Here is a 20,458-nt window from a genome sequence, read left to right as displayed (position 1 = left end):
AAGTTTTGCCATGAAGAATGGGCAAAAATCCCAGTTGCAAGATGTGGCAAGCTCATAGAGACTTATGAAAAGAGACTTGCAGCTGTAATTGCTGCAAAAGGTGGCTCTACAAAGTACTGACTTCAGGGGGGTGAATAATTATGCACACTGAAATTCTTTGTTTTTGGGCCTTTTTGTTGTTTGCTTCACAATAAAAAAAAAATTTCACATCTTCAAAGTTGTTGGCATGTTCTGTACATGAAATGATGCAAATGCTCAAACAATACATTTTAATTCCAGGTTGTAAGGTTTTAAAACGTGAAAAATTCCTAGGGGGGTGAATACTTTTGCAAGGCGCTGTAATTAGGAGCTTTTCTGTTTCATCAGAAGTGTGAGACAGACGACTGAAAAATAAGTCTGAAACACCTCCTGTGTGGACATGCCATAAGACAGAGGTGTCCACTTGAGTCACATGATTGAGACTTATTACAAATCTGATGGTTTTAGACATAATGCCATCAGTGAATATGTTGTATTAGACTTTGATTTCAACACCAACAACCCGTGACTCCACTAAAAATGACTTGATATAAAAATATTAATAAAAATAATAAACTGTGTTTTGTGCCAGTGGTTCTCAAGACATAAAAATACAGTAGCGTAGGCCTACCCTGTTCAGCTTTGGACAGTTTATGCAGGAGGCAGGTTTATTCCTAATCAGAAGATTGTTTATTGTTGACTGTTGTCAGCCACAGCCATGCTGTACAAAGGGGTTGCACTAGAAATTGGCAAATAAACTCCTCTACACAACTCAAATAGACTGCAAGGGCCAGTCCCCGCATCACATGCTGTGGAGACTTCACTAGCACTTGTGCTCGGTTGATTGATGTCCACTTAACTTTCAACAGGGCTGCTTAAAATATTCTCCTCCTGATGCACATTTCTCCTCCCAGTGGTTTCCATTTGGAGCGGAACAATTGCTGTGTTATTAAACCATTCATTTTCCCATCGCTTACTACCTCATCATCACAGTTTAGTTCGTAACTGATCCTGTGCTGTGTTCATGAACGTGACTATGTAGTAGGCTGATATTGAAACAAAAATATTACAAGAAAGGCAAAACTTATTTTGAATTTTGTTTCTGGGATTTCATAGTTAAGGTGCTGTCGTTGAAAATTAGGTATTTTTGTAACATTATGCATAATTTAATATTTAAAAATATTTTAAAAGATCTTTCCATGTACCAGTAAAGGGAGCTCGCCACCCAGCAGGGTTATACCATCATTTAAGAACCAGTGTTTTATGCAGATCAGCTCTTAATTTTTCTGAAAAAAGGGAAATACTTTGAATCAGTCCGACAACAGACAATCATGTCGCGTGAGCAGAAGAAAAAGGTACATTTGACTATAAAGACCAGCAGACAATATCATAATTATTATATTCAGATTTCAATACTACTGTGGTCAATTCAGAATGGTCAGCAACAGCAATGTGCAAAATAAACAATTATAAAAAAATAAACAAACAATTTCCCCCCGGGGATTAATAAAGTATTCTGAATCTGAATCTGAATCTGAATAGTTTGTTTGAAAGTAATAAATGCAAATTTTACAAAGCATTATGTCTGTACATTTACTATATTAACTGTCAATGATTCAAAAAATATCTAATGGCATTCAATTTGATGTAGGGAGCATAATAACTTGTTTTGGACTCGAAGTGCAGGACCTGGACTTAATGTGGGACTTGTTGGTCTTGACTTGGGACCTATATCTCTGTTATAAGATATCTGTATCTTTTCTACTTGATGTTGAGCTCAGTATTGTAATGTGGGCTGAGTATATCAGGATAATATCCAGCGTGGTGGCCTTCAGCTGCTGTCAGTCTTCTCTGCACAGTTTGTTTGTCATTTCTCATCGTGGATTCATTGATGGTTGGTGTTTGATCAGCGTACAGTGTTAATACATAAATGTGCCTGTTCTTTCTTTATCTGTTTATCCAGAGGGCGTACCCCAAGTGTTTTACTTTGGACCATGTGGTAAATACAATGCTATGGTTCTGGAGCTACTGGGACCCAGCTTAGAAGATCTGTTTGACCTCTGCGACCGGACCTTCTCTCTTAAGACAGTACTCATGATAGCTATACAACTGGTAAGGCAAACGCATAAAAACCTTTTCATTCAATTCTCAAAAACAGTCAAAGTGTATTGTTAGATTACTTAGCTCTGCCTTTTTTGCTTCGTCCTTTCCTGCAGATAACCCGTATGGAGTTTGTCCATACCAGAAGCCTGATCTATCGAGACGTGAAGCCTGAGAACTTCCTGGTGGGCCGACCTGGCTCCAAACGGCAACACACCATCCACATCATAGACTTTGGCCTGGCGAAAGAATACATTGACCCAGAGACCAAGAAACACATCCCATACAGAGAACACAAGAGTCTGACTGGAACTGCTAGATATATGAGCATCAATACACATTTGGGGAAAGGTGAGTTGATTCCTCGTGTGACATTTGCACACATGTGCCAATCGTTACACAAATCACAGGTTCTAACCATATCCACCATAGATGTCTAAGGCCCTCTAAAGGCTGTGTGTATTTGAGCACTTACAGCAGTAAACCTGTCAGGTTTAATTTTTGCTTTATTCTTCTTTGTAAATGGATTTGAAAATGTTCTTTATAATAACATTTTATTGTGTTCACTCTGCCTTTTATTCGAAGGTCTGAGGAAGGTAAAAAGAAAAGAGATTGGTAAAATGCACATCAAATCACCCATCCATGTTGTTTTCTCTGTAAAATACAACACACAGACGGCATCTTGATGTGTGTTAACTCTCCAGAAAAGTTGCTTTTTTTAATCACATTTCTCCCAGGAACAACACTCATCATCTGCTCGGCCTAGACCGTTTCTTCTGTCTTTATGTACACCAGATGTGTGTTACAGGTGTCAGTAAACAATGTGACATTACATGATGATGATCCCCAAGTGAGGGAGAGAGAAGGGGTTGAAGCTGAAACTGCGGGAACAAAAAGGCACATGGCAAAGGCCAAATACAGAAAATAATTAGGGCTGACATTGTAAAATTGTAAAAAAAAAAAAAAGTCTCTCCAAGTCCCCAGGGCCCAAGGTGACATCTTCAAATAATTTGTTTTGTTAGTTAGTCAGTTATTCAGTAATATCAGTCAATTATGTGATCCTCATATTTAAGGAGCCAAAACCTGAAAAAGGTTGACGTTTTGCTGAATAAATAACTGAAAAGATTAATGGATCAACAATATTGTAGGCTATGAAAGAGGGACTGCACCTTTAAACAGTTTTTTTTTTTTTGGCTGTAAACTAAATTACATGATTGTAGTGTGATGAAACACATCACTGTTGGTGTTAACATTGATATTTCTAGCTAAATTGATCAAAACTGGCATTTCATGGGTTGAAAATGGCTCTAACGCCACCTGCTGTTTTAAATCAGCCCTGAAACTTGCAAGAACAGTGCTGACACAGAGTCAGCCATTTACAACATTAGAATGTCATGAAAGTTATATCAAAAAAAGAATGTTAATGTCCATTACACTTTAATTCCTTTTGCTCAAAAAAGTGGGAAAGAAGTGCCAGAACTGTCACCTTTTTCATCCCACCTGTGTTTACAGACCTGCTCAACACATACTTAGGCTTGACAATTATTATCTGTCATGATTAAGAGCAGTTTAAGTCTTTGTTGTTACCTGCAATTTCCACATACTCTGTCTGCGCAGCTCTGCGCAGCACCGCGGATCTGGAGTGACCGACGGCGCGTACCCTCGCCTACTGGATGCATTTCTGTAGCGCCGCATAGCGGAGCCGCAAGCTCACGTGGGAACTGCAAAATCACACGATAAAAAGCAGTTGATTAAGTGTGAGCCAGACCAAAACAATAGTTCATTCCGAAGGAGAAAGAGAAAAAACTTAACTTAACTTGAGATCATCTTGCTGTTCACATCAACATTACTTCATGATTTTTAAAAAATTGAGAGTTTACAATCCGTAGTCCGTGCATTGTGTTGTATTTTGAAATTTACCAGATGCTGTGTGTGTTCCGTTTCCGGTTTCGTGGATCTGAGCTACGTGGCTTGACGTGCTATGGACGTGCAGTCGCTGAAAAATAGACCTGGCGTGGATTTCCGACGAAGCGGAGCGCCGTGGCGCTTCTGGGATGCTCCAGAGACGCTGCGCGGCACGTCCTGTGAAAAATGAAGCTATTCACTAGAATGGGAGTGTATCTGCTACGCAGTGCGCGGCGCGGCGCAGACGGAGTATGTGGAAATTGCGGGTTATGCCTCCGCACTGGTGACAACCATGGCCAAGGGCATTATGTTTTCGGGGTTGTACATCCATCCACTGCATTCTCTTGAAAACAATATCTTAAGAATGTCCTCAGAGAATTTCCTCAAACAATGTCCACTTGGACTCAAGGATGTACTGATTAAATTTTGGTTGTCAACAGGCACTTTGACCTTGTGTCTGTCCCATTCTCATGAACACAATATCTCAGAAATGCCTTGACGGAATTTCTTCAACTTTGGCACCAGCGTCCATTTGGACTCACAGATGAACTGATGTGGTGGTCAAAGGTCAAGGTCACTGTGACCTCTCAAAACATGTTTTTGGGCATTATTCAAGAATTCATGCGGTAATTACAACAAAATTTTACATAAATATCTAACAGAATAAAATGATGAAGTGATGACATTATACATCCCAAAGGTCAACTTCACTGTGACATCATAATGTTTTGCTAAAACACTTTTCTGGCCATTACTTCATGTCAGGAACAGACATTTGGTCAGATATTGAATTGGTGACACTAATCCTAGGTGTCCACCTTGAAACTCTGCTGATTGTATAGATTTTGTCGGGTTGAAGATGTGTGTGTGAAGCATCCATGTTTTAGATTCCATAGCTTCTTTACAGCAATATCCATATTTGAAGCATTGTCTACTGTCATGATTACTTATGGGTCAGGACAGACATACACCGCGTTCCAAATTATTATGCAAATTGTATTTAAGTGTCATAAAGATTAAATTTTTTGTTTTTCAATTAAACTCATGGATGGTATTGTGTCTCAGGGTTCTTTGGATCACTGAAATCAATCTCAGACACCTGTGATAATTAGTTGGCCAGGTGAGCCCAATTAAAGGAAAAACTACTTTAGAAGGATGTTCCACATTNAATTATGCTGACTGTCATTTGCATCGACTATTTAGGAAAATCAGAGAAAAATATAATTTGCATAATAATTTGGAACGCGGTGTAGATGTAAACTGTAACTTGACTGGTTTGTGGAGGCAAACAACCGCGAGGCAGTAATTCTATTTATTTTGTGTTTCAGAGCAAAGCAGGCGGGATGACCTGGAAGCTCTAGGCCACATGTTCATGTACTTTCTGCGAGGCAGTCTACCCTGGCAGGGACTCAAGGTGAGGAGACAGTTGATCAGTCATGCAGTGTGTTCATCAGTCCAGTCATCTTTGTTTTTTCCCCTTCATCACCTCTGTATAGTAGTGTTGCATCCATTTATCCCATTATAAATGAACTCCTCTATGTCTCTGTCCTCTTTAGGCTGACACCCTGAAAGAACGTTATCAGAAGATAGGGGACACAAAGAGAGACACACCAATAGAAGTCCTCTGTGAAAGCTTCCCAGGTTTGTTTACATACACCTCTGAAAAAAAGTGTTTTTCTGTGCAGCTGTTGCATATATCAGGCTAGCATATGTTGATCAAATCTTATTTTTCTCTGTATATGAATCTGTGTGTGTGTGGTTTTGGTGCCCGTGTATGTGTGTGTGAATTGTGCCTGTGTGTATGAAACAGAAGAGATGGCCACCTATTTGCGGTACGTGCGTCGGCTGGACTTTTTCGAGAAGCCAGATTATGACTATCTGAGGAAACTCTTTACGGACCTCTTTGACAGAAACGGATACATCTTTGACTACCAGTACGACTGGACTGGAAAACCACTGGTTAGTGTGGAGGGGGTGTATTGTGACACACACACACACACACACACACACACACACACACACACAGTAAGCTGTCAGAGTTGATATATATAAACTTAGTTTATATATATTTAGGGTAGGGTCCATGTTGAGAGGCCAGTTTGACAGTGATGTGATCATGTGGCTAATTTACTGTGTAAACAGGAACTGATAGTCATGCTATTAATTTCTCTTATCGACAGAAAGTCAAAGACACTTCCTCTTCCGTGTTTAAGTTCCTTTGCAAACTGTAATCTGAACATACTCACTGTGAGTGAGGTCAGCAGAAAACAGTGTTGAAGTTAAACTAATGAGTTTTGAGTTCAGTGGTGAGATTTAAAATTTGACATCCAGCGCCATCACTCTAACCCTGCCAAATTTGATTTAAATGAGTTTTTAATGACAAAAGAGCTTATTGTACAGGGCTCCTACCCCCAACAGTACAACAGAGTTTTCCATAAGCTCAATAATTAAGTCCACATAAAAAAATTTAACTGACTGTGTATTTCCTTTCTCTGATCCCTTCTTGACCCCACTTCCTGTGTGTTTAGCCCACACCTATTGGTCCAGTGGCCAGTGAGACTCCACTTCAGACGAGCAACCGAGAGAAAGCACCGCAGACCAAAAACCAGGTACAGTCACTCACTCCATATAGAGTCATGTTAGCGTTGCAATTCACAGTAGAGTATGAATATTTGGAACAGAGTCTGTACTGTCAATACCAGCTCAAAAACGACGTATGTGCCAGTCTAGTGAAAAGGTCTTCTTGTGTTTTCTTACTGTACGTCAGACACACACGCAGGCGCACGCGCGCACACACACACACACACACACGCACACACACACACACTCAGCTGGCCACACAAAGCAGCTCTGCCTCTCATTCACAGTGCGATGCGGCAACGATCCAAACTGACTTCACATCTTAAGTAATGGACTAGAAGGAAAGCCTCATTGTTAAATTTCATATTTTTAATTTCCTTGATATTTAATAGTAAAATTGTAGTGCCTGTGTATTGTAGTATTGGCTGGACTTTTTCATGTTTTACAAAATTGTGTCACAGTGGACAGTAATGTATTTTGACATTGATCAACAGAAAAGCTTGAACACACTGAGTGTTGGTTGCCCCTTGTCGGGTCAACACGTGGCTTTAATAAGTCTGTTTGCTTCTTCAGGGAGGATGGCAGCTGTGGTCGGACTGGATCTACAGCTGTGTTACAGTCTTTAATGCACTCTGTTGTGTTTACTGTGCACTTAGCTTAAACCTCATTTCCACTGTATGGTTCAGCTTGAGTCAACTCACTTTTGATACCTGGTCCTTTTCTCAGTTCTTTTTCCTTTTTCACTGTGGACAGTACCCACCCAGCATAGGCAGGGTTCTTTAGTCCTGTTTCTAGCAAGCAGTTCGGTATGGTACAGTTCAGTTCGGTAGGCATTTTTTCATCAACCAAAAGTTGGTGACTTAAATCATCAGTTGAGATGGCCCTGAGTCGACTCGCATGTTGTCCGTCAAATGAATCACTGCACTGTTTTCTTAGCTGTGTTATTGTGCGCAGAGCAATGCAGGAGCAACAGCAGGGCAGGCTGTAAACTTCACAAAGTCTTGCCTCAGAATGACCTCACCACAAAACTAACTGATGGAAGAGGAGATGGATGATGGAAACAGTTGGCTGCACTGACGCTTTAAGCTCTCATGCTTACTGTTAGCACCTCCAACCCCCTTCCACACACACCCCCCAAACCCAAAGTCCTGAATCTTGGTTCAGGTACAGTCCTAATAATATTGGTTCTAATGTAGATTTTGTGTCCTCATAATTGAAATGCAGTGCAGGATTCTGGAATAATAATTATTCATTGCCTGGCGTTGATACATTACACTGAGTTGGTAGCGTAGAAATAGAATGAGAGTAGAGCGAACATTAAATGGTTTGCTGTGGTCATTAGACTAATTCAAAAGAAAACAGATGTTGTTTGTCATCATGACATCACACATCAGTGGGGCTGTAAAGTGTGTCACACTTGCTAGTTTGAGATATTAAAAGAATTAGATGATTAACCGATAGAAATAGAAATCCTCCATTCCTGTGCAACAGCAATGCACAAAAGACCTCCTACTCCCAGCTTGTTTGGTTGTTACTGCAAAACCTCACCTCAGTGAGTCTGTGAATTGCCGCAAGTTAGTTTATGGAAGTTAAATGGAAGTAAGTGTCCTCCAAAGGTCATAGTTCTCTGCAATGGCAATTGCACTCTGATCACCCTGCTACATCCATTTGAACGGGAACGGCTGTTTAAAGTCTTTCTATGTCTATAGTTGATAGTTAAAATGTTAACACACTGTACAGTTGGCCCTGTGTGCAAGATAAGGCGTGTGTGTGCGTGTTCCATTTGTTCCACTTTTCACACTACAGCTGCTGCTAATAATAATAATGATAGTCTTAATTTATAGTTTACAGAGCACAGTGCTTCACAAAGGCAGCAAAATAAAACAGACATGTCACAAAATCAGGTTTAAAAATATTAAAAAACAAATTAAAAAACAATTTGGTGTATTAAAATCAATACAGTACAGGAAAAGATAATGATAGTAATAGAAAACATTTTCTAAAGTAAATAAAATACAATTCAAAAGAAAATTAAAACTCAAGTAAAATTAGGAAAGGCTCTGATAAAAGTATGTTTTGAGAATGGAACGCTGACTCAGCCGACCTGATTTCCTCGGGTAGATGGGTCCAGAGCTTTGGGGCCACTGGAACAGACAAAATACCTCAGCCCGAGAACCAAAGGGCCCTGACACACCAAGCTGACTACCATCAGTCAACGTCGGGCTGTCGGTTGAGCATCTGTTGGTCTTGTTTTTGCTGTCTGCCCTGCACTGTTGGTACTAGTCGGCCCTTATTGGCTTTTTTTGGGCCGATTGAGCATGTTGAATCGGCATCAGAGAAGGTGGAGCCCATTGGTGGGTGAAATTACTCTGATTTGCGGTTCAGCTCAGCACACGAGAAGAGAAACAGAAGAGAGGAAAGTAAACAAACAGCTAAAGTCGAGAGGGAATGAGATTAAAACAAACTTGTTATATCGGGTAAGATTATGTTTTCAGTCATTGAGCTCTTTTGCAGAAACGGTTCGTGGTTGTTTGTGTCATTGTTTGCTAGGGCACGGTAAATATCATTTGCTCCTTCAGCATCAGGTTATGTTATTAATGTGTTAACTGGCTAACAAGCATCTTGAATGCTTCCTGTCGGTCTTCTGGTGTCCCTTTCTGAATGACGAATACAGACTACCACCACTTGCTGGTGTGGAGAGATCATTCCTCGCACACAGGTGTAGGACATACATGCTAGTCAGCCGTTGGCTTTAGTCTTTGATGTGTTCAAGTACAAGTTTTGTCCGAGATACAGGCAAAGTGAGGCATCACAACAGGCGACCTTAGTCGCCATTGATGTCGGTTTACTGCGTCTGGGCCTTTTAAGGATAACTTCGGTATTTTTCAACCTGGGCCCTATTTCCCCATGTGTATGTGTGCGTATGATTCATAGGTACAACTCGCTCTAAAATTAGCCGTGAAACGAGCTAAAACGGTAACGGGGGCAAATGCGTCCCATATAAGTTTGTGCATTAAAAGTGCTTGTTTTCGCCACTGACTGGTTCAGATTGCCAGTGCTATCTCTGTAAATAGCATACTAAGTGTTACTAAAATCCTGAACTCTTTTCTAAAACATACTGGCAGCCAGTGTAAAGAGGGCTGATGTGATCATGTGTCTTGGTTCTGGTTAAAAGCCTGGAAACTGAGTTCTGTACAGTCTGGAGTGGATCCATAGTGTTCTGATTCAGGCAGATAAAGAGGCAATTGCAGTAGCATGATGAGATGAAGGCATGTAAAATTCTTTGTGTCTTTAACAGTTAAGATAGATTGTATTTTTGAAATATTGGTAAGATGATAAAAACATGATTGCACAAGCTTTGTGGTGTGCTGCTTTAAACTTAAATTACTTTCAAACCACACGCCAACCTCTACATTTTGTTGAGGATGGAATATTTTCAGCATGGCAACACCCTGCACACTCTGCAGATTAATATTCTGCTGGACAGACACGTTTTAGTGGATAAGCACCTTTTTACAACAGTCTCCTTTTTGTTCTGACTTGGTAGCATGGTCTGTGTTCAAGTCTTCCCCTGCCTCTTCTTAGTGTTCGACTGTGACATTTTTAAAATACTTTGTGACCTGACACTTGCAGTTCACGTCCTGCTTTATACCACATCAAATGGTGTTTCCAAGTCAATATCTTTGCATATTTTATAGTGAGTGGTTGCACTGGTTATACAGTCCACCCCTTTTTTTACAATCACAAACACAAATGCACTTTAGTTCTGTTTCACTCTTAATTCCAAAAAACAGGTGTGAGGCAGGTGAGGTTGAGGCAACACAGAATATAAACCTCTTCCTTCCCCTTTTGCATGGGGTTTCCGCAGTGCGCACTCTCCTGTGCACTCACACTGTACTGCACACTTGAGTGCCTACCCTCCTGTTGCTCCTCCACCAAATACTGATTCTGAACTCACTATTTCTTTTCTCTTTCCTTCTTCACTCTCTCCTCATTCTTATGTCTCCTCACCCCGCCACTTCTCTCCTCCATCTGCTCGTCTTCCCACTTCTCCCTCGCCTTACTGCTTTTCCTTCTTCTTTTTCTCTGTTCCACCCTGTCTCTTCTTCCTTCCATTGCGAGCCCCGTCTTTCATCTCACCTGTTCTCTTTGCCTTTCCTCTCTCCACCGCCACCACCTCTTTCCCCTCCTCCTTCACCCCTTCTCGTTTATCCTGCGATCGGCTTCCCGTCTCCTCTAGTCTCCAGAGGGGAAAGGCAGTGAGTCGCAGCCCACTCCAGTGACCAATCGAGAGCTGCTGGGCTCCCATCTCACTGCTGATAGGCTGGGCGGGTCTGTCCAGGTACTGGGAGGAAGGGTTAGCTCTGCTGGCTTGTTTGTCTGCCTACCTGTCTATCTGTCTGCCTGCATGATCTTCTCTGTCTTTGCAGCAGGGCTGTTTCTTCACAACCTCAGTTATTCCCTCACATGGGTCGACTATAATAGAAATTTTATATTAAAACCTTTATGTATCCATGTTAGGTTTGTACATCATATGTTAGAGTATATTATACGTATTTTAATACTACCATCCCCTTTTTCCACATTAAAATAATGGAGACTTTCTGCGAGGAGACAGAAGGTTGCTTCTCTATTGACATAGCATAGAGTGTAAAGACCACATGATGTAGACTGCTTTTTGTAAGCTGATAAGGTGGAAGAGGCTGGGTTTCTTAAGTGTTTGTAGCTACTAGTGATGGGCAGGTCAGGGTTTTTTAAAGCCTGCACCAACCCAGTCCATTATGAGAACAAGTCCGTCCAGCCTGACCCATGAACATAAGCGTGAATCAATGACCTGAACCCTACCTGCAAACCAAAGCTGAAAGTTTCTGATAATGACCAATGCTAACAACAACCTACGTGCTGTGGGCTTTATTGTATGTAATTCCCAGTAAATATCACAATTTAAAATGTGTTTTCTCATTTAAAAAGTAAAAACGGAGAAAGACAGCAAGTACTCACCCATCTTTTAAGTGGTAACACCTCCAGTATGATCTCGAGCGCACAGTTGATATCCAACATGGTTTGTTTACATGGTGTTTACATGGAAGACAGGCTGTTCTCACAAACTGCTAGTATGTTTTCCTATGAAAAATAATGCACCCAACTTCATACGTTTACCACATTTTGAAAGGCTGTGATCACGTGACCAACGTGATGACTGAAATAAAGAAGAAAGCAGTCCCGAGTGGTCCGTAATAAGGCAGGTTGCGGTGGTGCATGGGTCACAAAAACACGGTCTTTAGCTCTGGACCTTCCCCTGGAGTCACCTGTTCAGAACCATGTGAACTTTAAGTGAACTTTGAGTCATTTTAAGGTACATCCTCACAATGTTTCTCTTCCTAAACCTAATCACAGTAACTTCAAGTTACATAACGTAACTGTATATTAAGAACATAACGTCATTTCTGGGGTGCTAATTCGTAATTGCACAATGTTTCTCTAAAGCCCTTTTTAAATAGGAATTGTGCAGATTTGCAGGAAAGCCTAATCAGTCTTCGTTCAACATTGGCAGTATAAAAACAAAATCGGGGAGTGCAGCGAAATGCCGCCTGCCTACTTTTGTTCATACAGAATGTGCCTTTTTCGGGGCAATGGGGGGCGTGAGCAAGTAACCAAATGTGTAGCTCAGCGTGTGACGTAATCAGTGACGTGGGAGGGAAGCCGCGGCTGGTCAGTCCTTCGGCAATTTTCTCATAAGTCGGCCTGTCCTTCAGTTTGCGAGGGCAAGGAGGGCACACTAGGTGACACTTAGCTTGTAGTACTCAAAGCGCCAAAAAATCGATTTGAAAAACTGAACAGCAGTGTCTCTTTCCAGAGATCATGACCCGGTTACTAAGATAATCCACAGACCTTGTTGTGAGCAGTTTCCTGTAGGAACTATTGTCTTTATACCGAATTACACCCGCCAACTGCATCACTGAGCAGAAGAAAGTGTGCATCTACTCATGGACAAGAGGCTCATGCTTGTGACATTGCAAGATGTAAACATTAATGGCATCCTCCTTGGCTGAGGTGGTGCTGGATGAGCTAGCAGTTGATTCTAGCTGATTAAAAAAACACAGTTCAGTCATGGCTTGGACACTGAAGGGCCAGGGAATATTTAGAAGACAAAGGAACAATGGGTGAAATAATTAAGGGAACTAAACACAGCTGCAGCAAAACTGTATAAGCAGGTATGTGATGTTAGAGTTGTCGCTGTTAAGCGTGAAGTAAGAACAAATTCAAGGCCACAAAGTAGTCATTGCTTCTCATTGTGAGTCATTAAGCAGAGGTGCCGCTACTTTGCATGGCAGCAAAATGAATGTTGATAATGCCTGTATCCATACATGTGAGAAGCTTCCCTTGATGTCACAGCTCTCATGGACTGTTAGACCATGTCCACATTAAGCTGGCTACATTTGAAAACAGTCTTTTCTCTGGTGAAGCTGGAGAGCAGGACACAGGTGGATGCTTGTCACTCTGCTGTTTGGCTCGTAGGCACATTTGTGCCAAGTGAAAAGAAGAAGATGATGACTTTGATCTGTTTTTCTATTGGTTTGGTGTGGTGTTTTGTGTAGAAAAAGAACGTCTCAAAAATGACCTGAAAACACTAGTGTAGGAGCATGTTGCTTTCACACATGAACAGCATTTTCAGTTTTATCAGCCTTAGTGTGGACGTAAAGTCTTTAATTTTGTCCGCCAAGATCGGGTGTTGGCACAGCTGCACTCACCTCTCTGTCTCTTCCATTTCTTACCTCCAGGTGATGAGTTCAACCAATGGAGAGCTGAATACAGACGACCCCACAGCAGGGCACTCCAACGCACCAATCACGGCCAATGCAGAGGTGGAAGTGGCTGATGATACCAAGTAAGGACATACACACGCAAGTTATAGTAGCATATGAAGTATGTGTAGAATAAGTCAACACCTGCAACTTTTCCTTTTGCCATCTGCAATAGAGGTAGAAATATCCAAGTTTAGATTTAGACCAACTTATGCTACTTTAAAAAACAAGATATTAAACTGACTCCACTAACACAAATAAAACAGCAAATGGGATAAGTTAACCTTCAGGGCTTTCTGTCAGAGACCTTTCTGGAAGAAATCTTTTCATTTTAATCCAAACCATCATCTTTTTCATAAAACTTGAGGTCCATGTGGTTTAAAGCCCTGAAGACAAACTTCTCCAAACAGCCATAAATTACAGATATACAAAAGATCATTCAACAAAAGTATAACATTCAGCTCAGTAATAACTGTTGAGGTTCAGAGACAAAACAATTGATTTTTGCTAATCACTCATTATTAGCTTAAGCATGTTTACATTGCATAAATTAACCTAGCGGCTAGCGGACATTTTTCCTCTACCCATAGCTTAACAAATTACATGCAACGTTATTATTTTTCTTACTCACCAGTGGTTAAAATCATTGCATCTCCTGACAGAACAGCTCAGTTAAATATCAGCCTGAATGCATGGTTTTTCAGCTGAAAATTGTTAAAACAGAGCAGCTAATGTTGCTAAAGCAAGAAGCTAGCGGAGTGAGACGCTCGTACGGGCAGGTAATGTACATCGTGTTTTTATCTCATAACAGCAAATCTACATACACCATGTGTGCTGTCTGTTGTCCTTTATTTTCTCTGAAACCCAAAATATTTCCACTCTTCTGATTAATTCCCAAGTAAATAAAGTTATCCTCATTGTCTTTCTCTTGGCTGCTTGCCACCTGCCTGCCACTGTTTGACATTGACAGACTTTCAAAATAAAAGCCTATGCTAAAGATAACATAACAGATAACAGATAACAAAGATAATATGGATTGATGTTTTCACTCTGCATTGATGTGATTGAATCGTTGATCATTAAATCGATATATCCATCCAGATCGATGGATCGTTACACCCCTACTGATCAGAGGAGCTCCAGTCTGTGTTTGTCTGCGTCTGTGGCACGTCAGCCTTCAATATTTATAGGCCATTACTTTTAACATGTAACCAATCACAGTGCTGCGGTTGTGACATTGAGCGATGCTATGGAGAAGTGACTGCAGTCAGCCAAGTGGCTGCATTAGAGCCAAGTAAAGCTTTTTTCAATTAATTTATTTTATCGGCTATCATATCAAAAAAAAAAATGATTTCAATAATCTTAAAAATGCTGAATTTTGCAGCAAATAATCAGTCGATTCTCACTTCCTGTAGATTGGTCATTCGTAACGAATGACTGCTACAAAGCAGTGCTTCAGGAAGTGTAGACTTTGCACAAATAAGATGCTGACAGTGCAAAAAGTCTGCTTGTTCTCTCACTTTCTCTCACACTTTCATTCTTCAGAAGCTGTTTTCTCTTCTGCTTTTATTTTACATTTATAATTATTTTCTCTTATGACCATTTGAGATAGGGGTAGAGGTAAGTAAGTGGCCATCACCCCTACTATAAAAAGCTGATCTAAAAAAATATACATGTAGCTGTCTACAGAGGTGTAAATTACAAGTTTCATCACAATGTTGTATTGATTCCTTGAACAAGGATACAACCTTGTTCATATCACAAAGTCTACCACAGTATGCTTTCGATTCAGTTCAATTCAGGGGCCTGAGATCGATATGTGACGATATCAGTAAATATCCTCATTGTCTTTTTCTTGGCTACTTACCATTATCTGCGTGGGGCAAGCAGTGATTAAATGTTGAGGAGGGAGGTGTGCTCGGACAGAAATGGTAACACAGACTTGCCTTGGGAATTTCAAAATAAAGGCATACCTTAAATATGATTATATGTATCAATGCTTTCACTTTGCATCAATGATGTAGGATTGTTTATCACAGAATCCATATATCAGTCCAGACTGATGCACTTTTACATCTCAACAATCTACTGTATTTGTTACTTGTTACATGTACAAGAGCTCGTAGTGCTCATAGTGGGGTTGACATGTTTATTTCACAGAGTTCATTGCTAGTTAAAATAAATATTAATGATAATAAATGAAGACTGTTTGAACGAGCAAAGCTGTATCTGAAATCTGTTTATGACGGTTTGTGTGTTGCAGGTGCTGCTGTTTCTTCAAGAGGAGGAAGAGGAAAGCCCTCCAGAGACACAAATGAAAATGAGAGTTGAGAGAGAAACCCTGGTCTCCTTTTGTTTTTCTCTCTCTTTTTTTCTCTAGCCCTCTTCATATAGCCCTCTCTTTCCTCCCCACTCAGTCCCCCTCTGACCCTCCTCCTCTGCTGTTGGGGGTCCTGTAGTTTACCTTGGGTCGACTGGACTGGCCGGACCACCGGGCAGCACAATATGTTTGCTAAGCTGATCTACTGGTTTCTGCTGCTCTGGAACAACCGGACAGACAGAGTAACATGTTTGCCGTTCCACCTCGGAGCTTTAACTGTGGACTAGCTGTACCAGCAGAGGAGTCTTCACGTATTTATGGTCACAAACTGAACTGAAACTGGATAAACACAAACTGCTGTTGGAAACAAGTGACCACAAACAAACAGCTGATAGACTGTAAAAGGCAAGCTGATTGGCTGACAGACTGGATTCAGCTAGATTACTGGCAGACTGGCTGGTTCTCTATTTTTTTGTTTTTGTTTTTTTCTTCCTTACTGACTGGTTCAGAGGAGAGAGAAGTGTGTTTCCGAGGATATACAGAAGAAAGGAGAACAAAGGATGGGAAGTAACGAGACTGTCGGACCACACGCACACAAAACATACACTTGTACAAACACGCTGCACATTTTCTCAAGTTCATCATAAAGAGACTTCATGGACATAAAGATGCAGCTCTTGCACATAGTCTATAAAGTTTTTATTCCCTAGGGTCAAAGGCAGTATACCATGAGCGGCTTGGTCTGTTTCCTGCAACGGATTGGGCTTGGTGTACTACTCAGACACATTCACCCTCAGAGGAAAAACCTCACAACCACCAGAATCGGAAGTTGAAAAAGATGTTTATGTGAAAATTATGCTTTTCCTGTTTTAATTTCTAACTAAAAAAGACTGTCTGCAGTTTGGAACCTGTGTTTTTTTTTCTTTTTCCTTTTTTTTTTTTTTGAATTCCAAAAGTTTGTGTTTTGTAGCTTGAAGTGTGTTCCTCAAAATGTATTTTTTTTAACTTGTATTTTTAATTTTCCCGTTTTTTGTTTTTTTTCCCTCTTTCTCTCTGGGTTGGAGGATGGAAAGTCGGATAACTCCATTAAAAAAAACAACCAAACAAAATAAAAGCTGATCTTTATTTAAGGGAATCATGAACCAAACATTTTTTTCAGTGTTTGAAGGATATTTTGCCAATGTTTCAGTGAGTCATCATTGCAGATACAGTAGGAGTCAGGTCAGTACATTGGTCTAGAGAATCTGAACTGAAGCATGATTCTTTATCAGAACAGTTTTGTCAGTCCATCATTTGACTGTGGTTTCCACATAAAGTGCAAACTGCCACACTTGAGAAAAAAAATGGATAAAATAGAGTACAGATCTGTTGGGAAAGTGTCAGTACCTTGGTCGGTGTTTGTATGCTGAAGTGTGTTGAGCTTAAATGGATAGTTCGGATAGTTCAAAGTAGGGCTGTATGAGGTACCTAACCATATTCACCATATTATGTACAGTAGATGTCAGTTGGCATGCCCCCAGTTTGGAAAAGCAGGCAGTAATACCACCAAGCAAGCTAAGCTATGTGCTGCTGTGGACGGGGCAGCAGTAAAACACATTTTAGCCTCCTTAAAAAATATTAGTTTAAGTGTACACTACATTTAGAGTATTTTCACTGCTTTATATTATCACCAGGCAACCCCTTCCAACATGGGGAAATGGAGCAGTTCTTTCGCTCTCTTCAAAGCCACCAAACTGCTTTGACAAAAACAGTAATTTTAACCTCACAGAAAACAGGAGCTGCTGGTTTACTGCTGCCTCGATCAGTTAGTTTATTTTATTGTGTGACTCTGGTGAATCCTAACTATGCCTGTAAATCACCAAAGTCACACAATATCACAAACAAACCAAACAATCAAGGCTGCAGCAAACCATCAGCTCCTGTGTTCTGCAAAGTAAAATTGCTGTTTTTGTCAGTGGTGTCTGCCTTTCAGGGCAACATGGATAACTGCTTCAGTTCCCCATCAGAAAGGGCTGCCTGATGGCAATGCGCAGTGCTGATCCATACGTCCAGTTTCATTCGCTTCGAGGTGGGGTTGTGGAGGCAGCAGGCCAATCAAAGCACCCTAGACGTCCTTCTATCCAGCAATGCTTTCCAGCTCCTCCTGGGGGACCCTGAGGCGTTCCCAGGCCAGATGAGATATGTAATCCCTCCAGCGTGTTTTAGGTCTACCTCAGGGTCTCCTACCAGTTGGACATGCCCAGAACACCTCTAAAGGGGGGTGTCCAGGAAGCATCCTGGTCAGATGCCTGAACCACCTCAACTGACCCCTTTTGACATGAAGGAGCAGCGGGTGCTGCACCAGGCGAGTGAGTGAAGCACTGTAAGTATTCTAAATATGGCATACAGTTCAATTGATGCTGATTTTTTTATGGTGGTTTTGCTGCAGCCCCCATCGACAGCAGTACATTGCCTAGCTGCCTGCTTCTCCAAACTGGGGGTGTGCCGACCGCCATCCACTGCAGGTAATACACTGACTGAAAATCTGAGGTGTCGCTTTAAGTAATATTACACATCAGCCCTTTTTCAAAATGGCTAAGAGTGAGTGCTTCATCAAATATATAATGAAACATCAACTTACGAGAAGGCATTAATGTCTTGAACTGACAGAAAAGGGAATTAAAAAAAATTGAATCCATTCATCCAGTGGTTGTCCAGATGTTTCATTCTGGACCAACTGACTGACAGTGTCATCTACAGCCCTGCAGCTAGTGGGGCTGAAAACGACACAAGCTGCAAATAAGAGGGTTGTTTGTAAAAATGTCCTTTATGGAGTGCAATTACAAAAACATTATATATCTTTTATAGGATTTATAAATGTAAATAAGTTTTGTTAAGTGTGATAAAATATCAGGAGATGTGGAAGATGCAGGTGCTCCTGGCCATATCTTCACATTTTGAGCTTTTAAATATTTTAAGATGTCCCCAAATCCAGTGCTGATAATCTTATTTTATACTCTGGACCACTTAGACATTAAAGGTGTTAATGTACTGCCAAATTACCAGTGTAATATTAATATAAAGAGGCAATCAGTGCAAGGAGGGTCAAGCAAAAGTTGAGTGTTTCTTTCTGTGATCTTTGTTTCTGGCAGCCACATTTTGCAGCTACTGGATGTTAATGGTAGATGTGAGCTTTGATATAGAGGAAAAAAAGAGTCGCAAACCATGTGAGAGGAGTTACTAATGAGTGTGAATAACAGCCAGGTCAGTAGGAGACAAACCTAATTTTGATGTATTTGCAGGAAAAATTGTGGCATTTCTTATTTAATATAGATACCCAAGCACAGGATAGAAAAGAGATTTAATGGACAGTTTCAGACTTCCTCTTATTAAATTTGGGACGTCCTAAATTTGATGCCCAATTGAACTGGATATGCTGTAACCAAATATCACTGGCATAATAATGAAGAGAAGTTAGAAAGTGGCTGAGAGTTCAGGGAAGCATCTATGAAGAGAAAAGTAATGAACAATTAGTAAGAAAAAAAAATGAAAAAAAAGTGAGGTGTTGCCCTTCTCAACAAAGATGGTGTCAAATGTAGCAAATATCTAAATATCTACAATATAATCCAGACTCAACCTTCCCAGATGAGTTTGATTTTTATGCCTCAACCTTTGTATGCCCATTCAACAGTCGTGGCCAGAGGCATTACTGTATGTTTTCGGGTTGTCTGTCCAGTCCTCCCTTGTCAACGAGGTATCTCACGAATGCCTTGAGGGATTCTTCCTTAAATTTGGTGGAAACATCGCCTTGAACTCAAGGATGAACTGATTAGAATTTGGTGGTCAAAGGTCAGAGGTCAAGGCCTCTGTGATCACATCCGTCCTATTCTTGTGAGCGCAATATCGTTAAGAACGCCTTGAGAGAAATCCCTTAAATTTGGCACAAACAACCCCTTGGACTCAAAGATGATTAGCATTTGGTGGTCAAATGTCAAGGTTACTGTGACCTCAGGTCCTCCCTATTCCTGTGAATGAGATATCTCAGGAATACCTGAAGGGAATTTCATTACATCTGGCACAAACATCCACATGGATGCAGAGATGAACTGTTTAGATTTTTGAGGTCAAAAGTCACTTTTTTGATCTGATGACATTTTATATCCAAAAGGTCAATGGTCAACTTCACTGTGACATTACAATTTTGTCTGGCCATTATTTAACGTCATATCTCGGGAACAGAAGGGGAGACATTTGGTCAGATACTGAATTGGTGACACTAATCTTGGGTGTCCACCTTGAAACTGTGCTGATTGTATAGATTGTCTGTGTTGCGGAAGATGTGTGCGAAGCATCCATGTTTTAGAATCTATAGCTTCTTGCAGCAACGTCTATATATGAAGCATAATTTACTGTCATGGCTACATATGAGTCTGGACAGACATGGATGTAAACTGCAACTTGACTGATTGGTGGAAGTACACAATTGCAAGGTCATTCCAGATATCTGTGTACTTCTGGGGCTTGTTTCTTGTCATGACTCTTTTGTCACAGTCATCTAAATAATCCAGTAAACCTACAAGGCTGTGTTGAGGTACAGTTATTTTATCTTCTTACCTACATTTTTTTCTGGTTGCTTTAAGCATTGTACTTATTTCAAGTGCTGAAAAATACATATTGAATGCCCTGTCTACATGCATCTCAGCACTATTTCCAGCTGCTGCCCTGTAGGGTAGCCTTCTAATAACTTTAC

At 40.7% G+C, this 20,458-nt stretch overlaps 1 protein-coding gene across 3 annotated transcripts in view; it reads left to right on the top strand.

The window, feature by feature from the left end:
- The window catches only part of LOC126408847 (casein kinase I-like), a 40,847-nt gene extending 23,993 nt beyond the window's left edge, over positions 1-16,854 (top strand). The window contains exons 4-12 of one of the 3 annotated variants that reach the window (XM_050074577.1): positions 1,982-2,130; positions 2,235-2,469; positions 5,352-5,437; positions 5,580-5,664; positions 5,834-5,982; positions 6,552-6,632; positions 10,844-10,945; positions 13,386-13,492; positions 15,673-16,854. In XM_050074577.1, the coding sequence (XP_049930534.1) occupies positions 1,982-2,130; positions 2,235-2,469; positions 5,352-5,437; positions 5,580-5,664; positions 5,834-5,982; positions 6,552-6,632; positions 10,844-10,945; positions 13,386-13,492; positions 15,673-15,727 (1,049 nt within the window). In that variant the 3' untranslated portion in view covers positions 15,728-16,854. The remainder of the gene's footprint in view (positions 1-1,981; positions 2,131-2,234; positions 2,470-5,351; positions 5,438-5,579; positions 5,665-5,833; positions 5,983-6,551; positions 6,633-10,843; positions 10,946-13,385; positions 13,493-15,672) is intronic. The other 2 variants (XM_050074576.1, XM_050074574.1) reach the window with 2 other exon arrangements.
- The last annotated feature ends 3,604 nt before the right edge of the window (positions 16,855-20,458 follow it).

This window comes from Epinephelus moara, chromosome 21 (assembly GCF_006386435.1).
Source record: "Epinephelus moara isolate mb chromosome 21, YSFRI_EMoa_1.0, whole genome shotgun sequence".
NCBI lineage: Eukaryota > Metazoa > Chordata > Actinopteri > Perciformes > Serranidae > Epinephelus > Epinephelus moara.
Note: the sequence above shows the minus strand (reverse complement) of the source record. Positions and strands in the feature narration are given on the sequence as shown.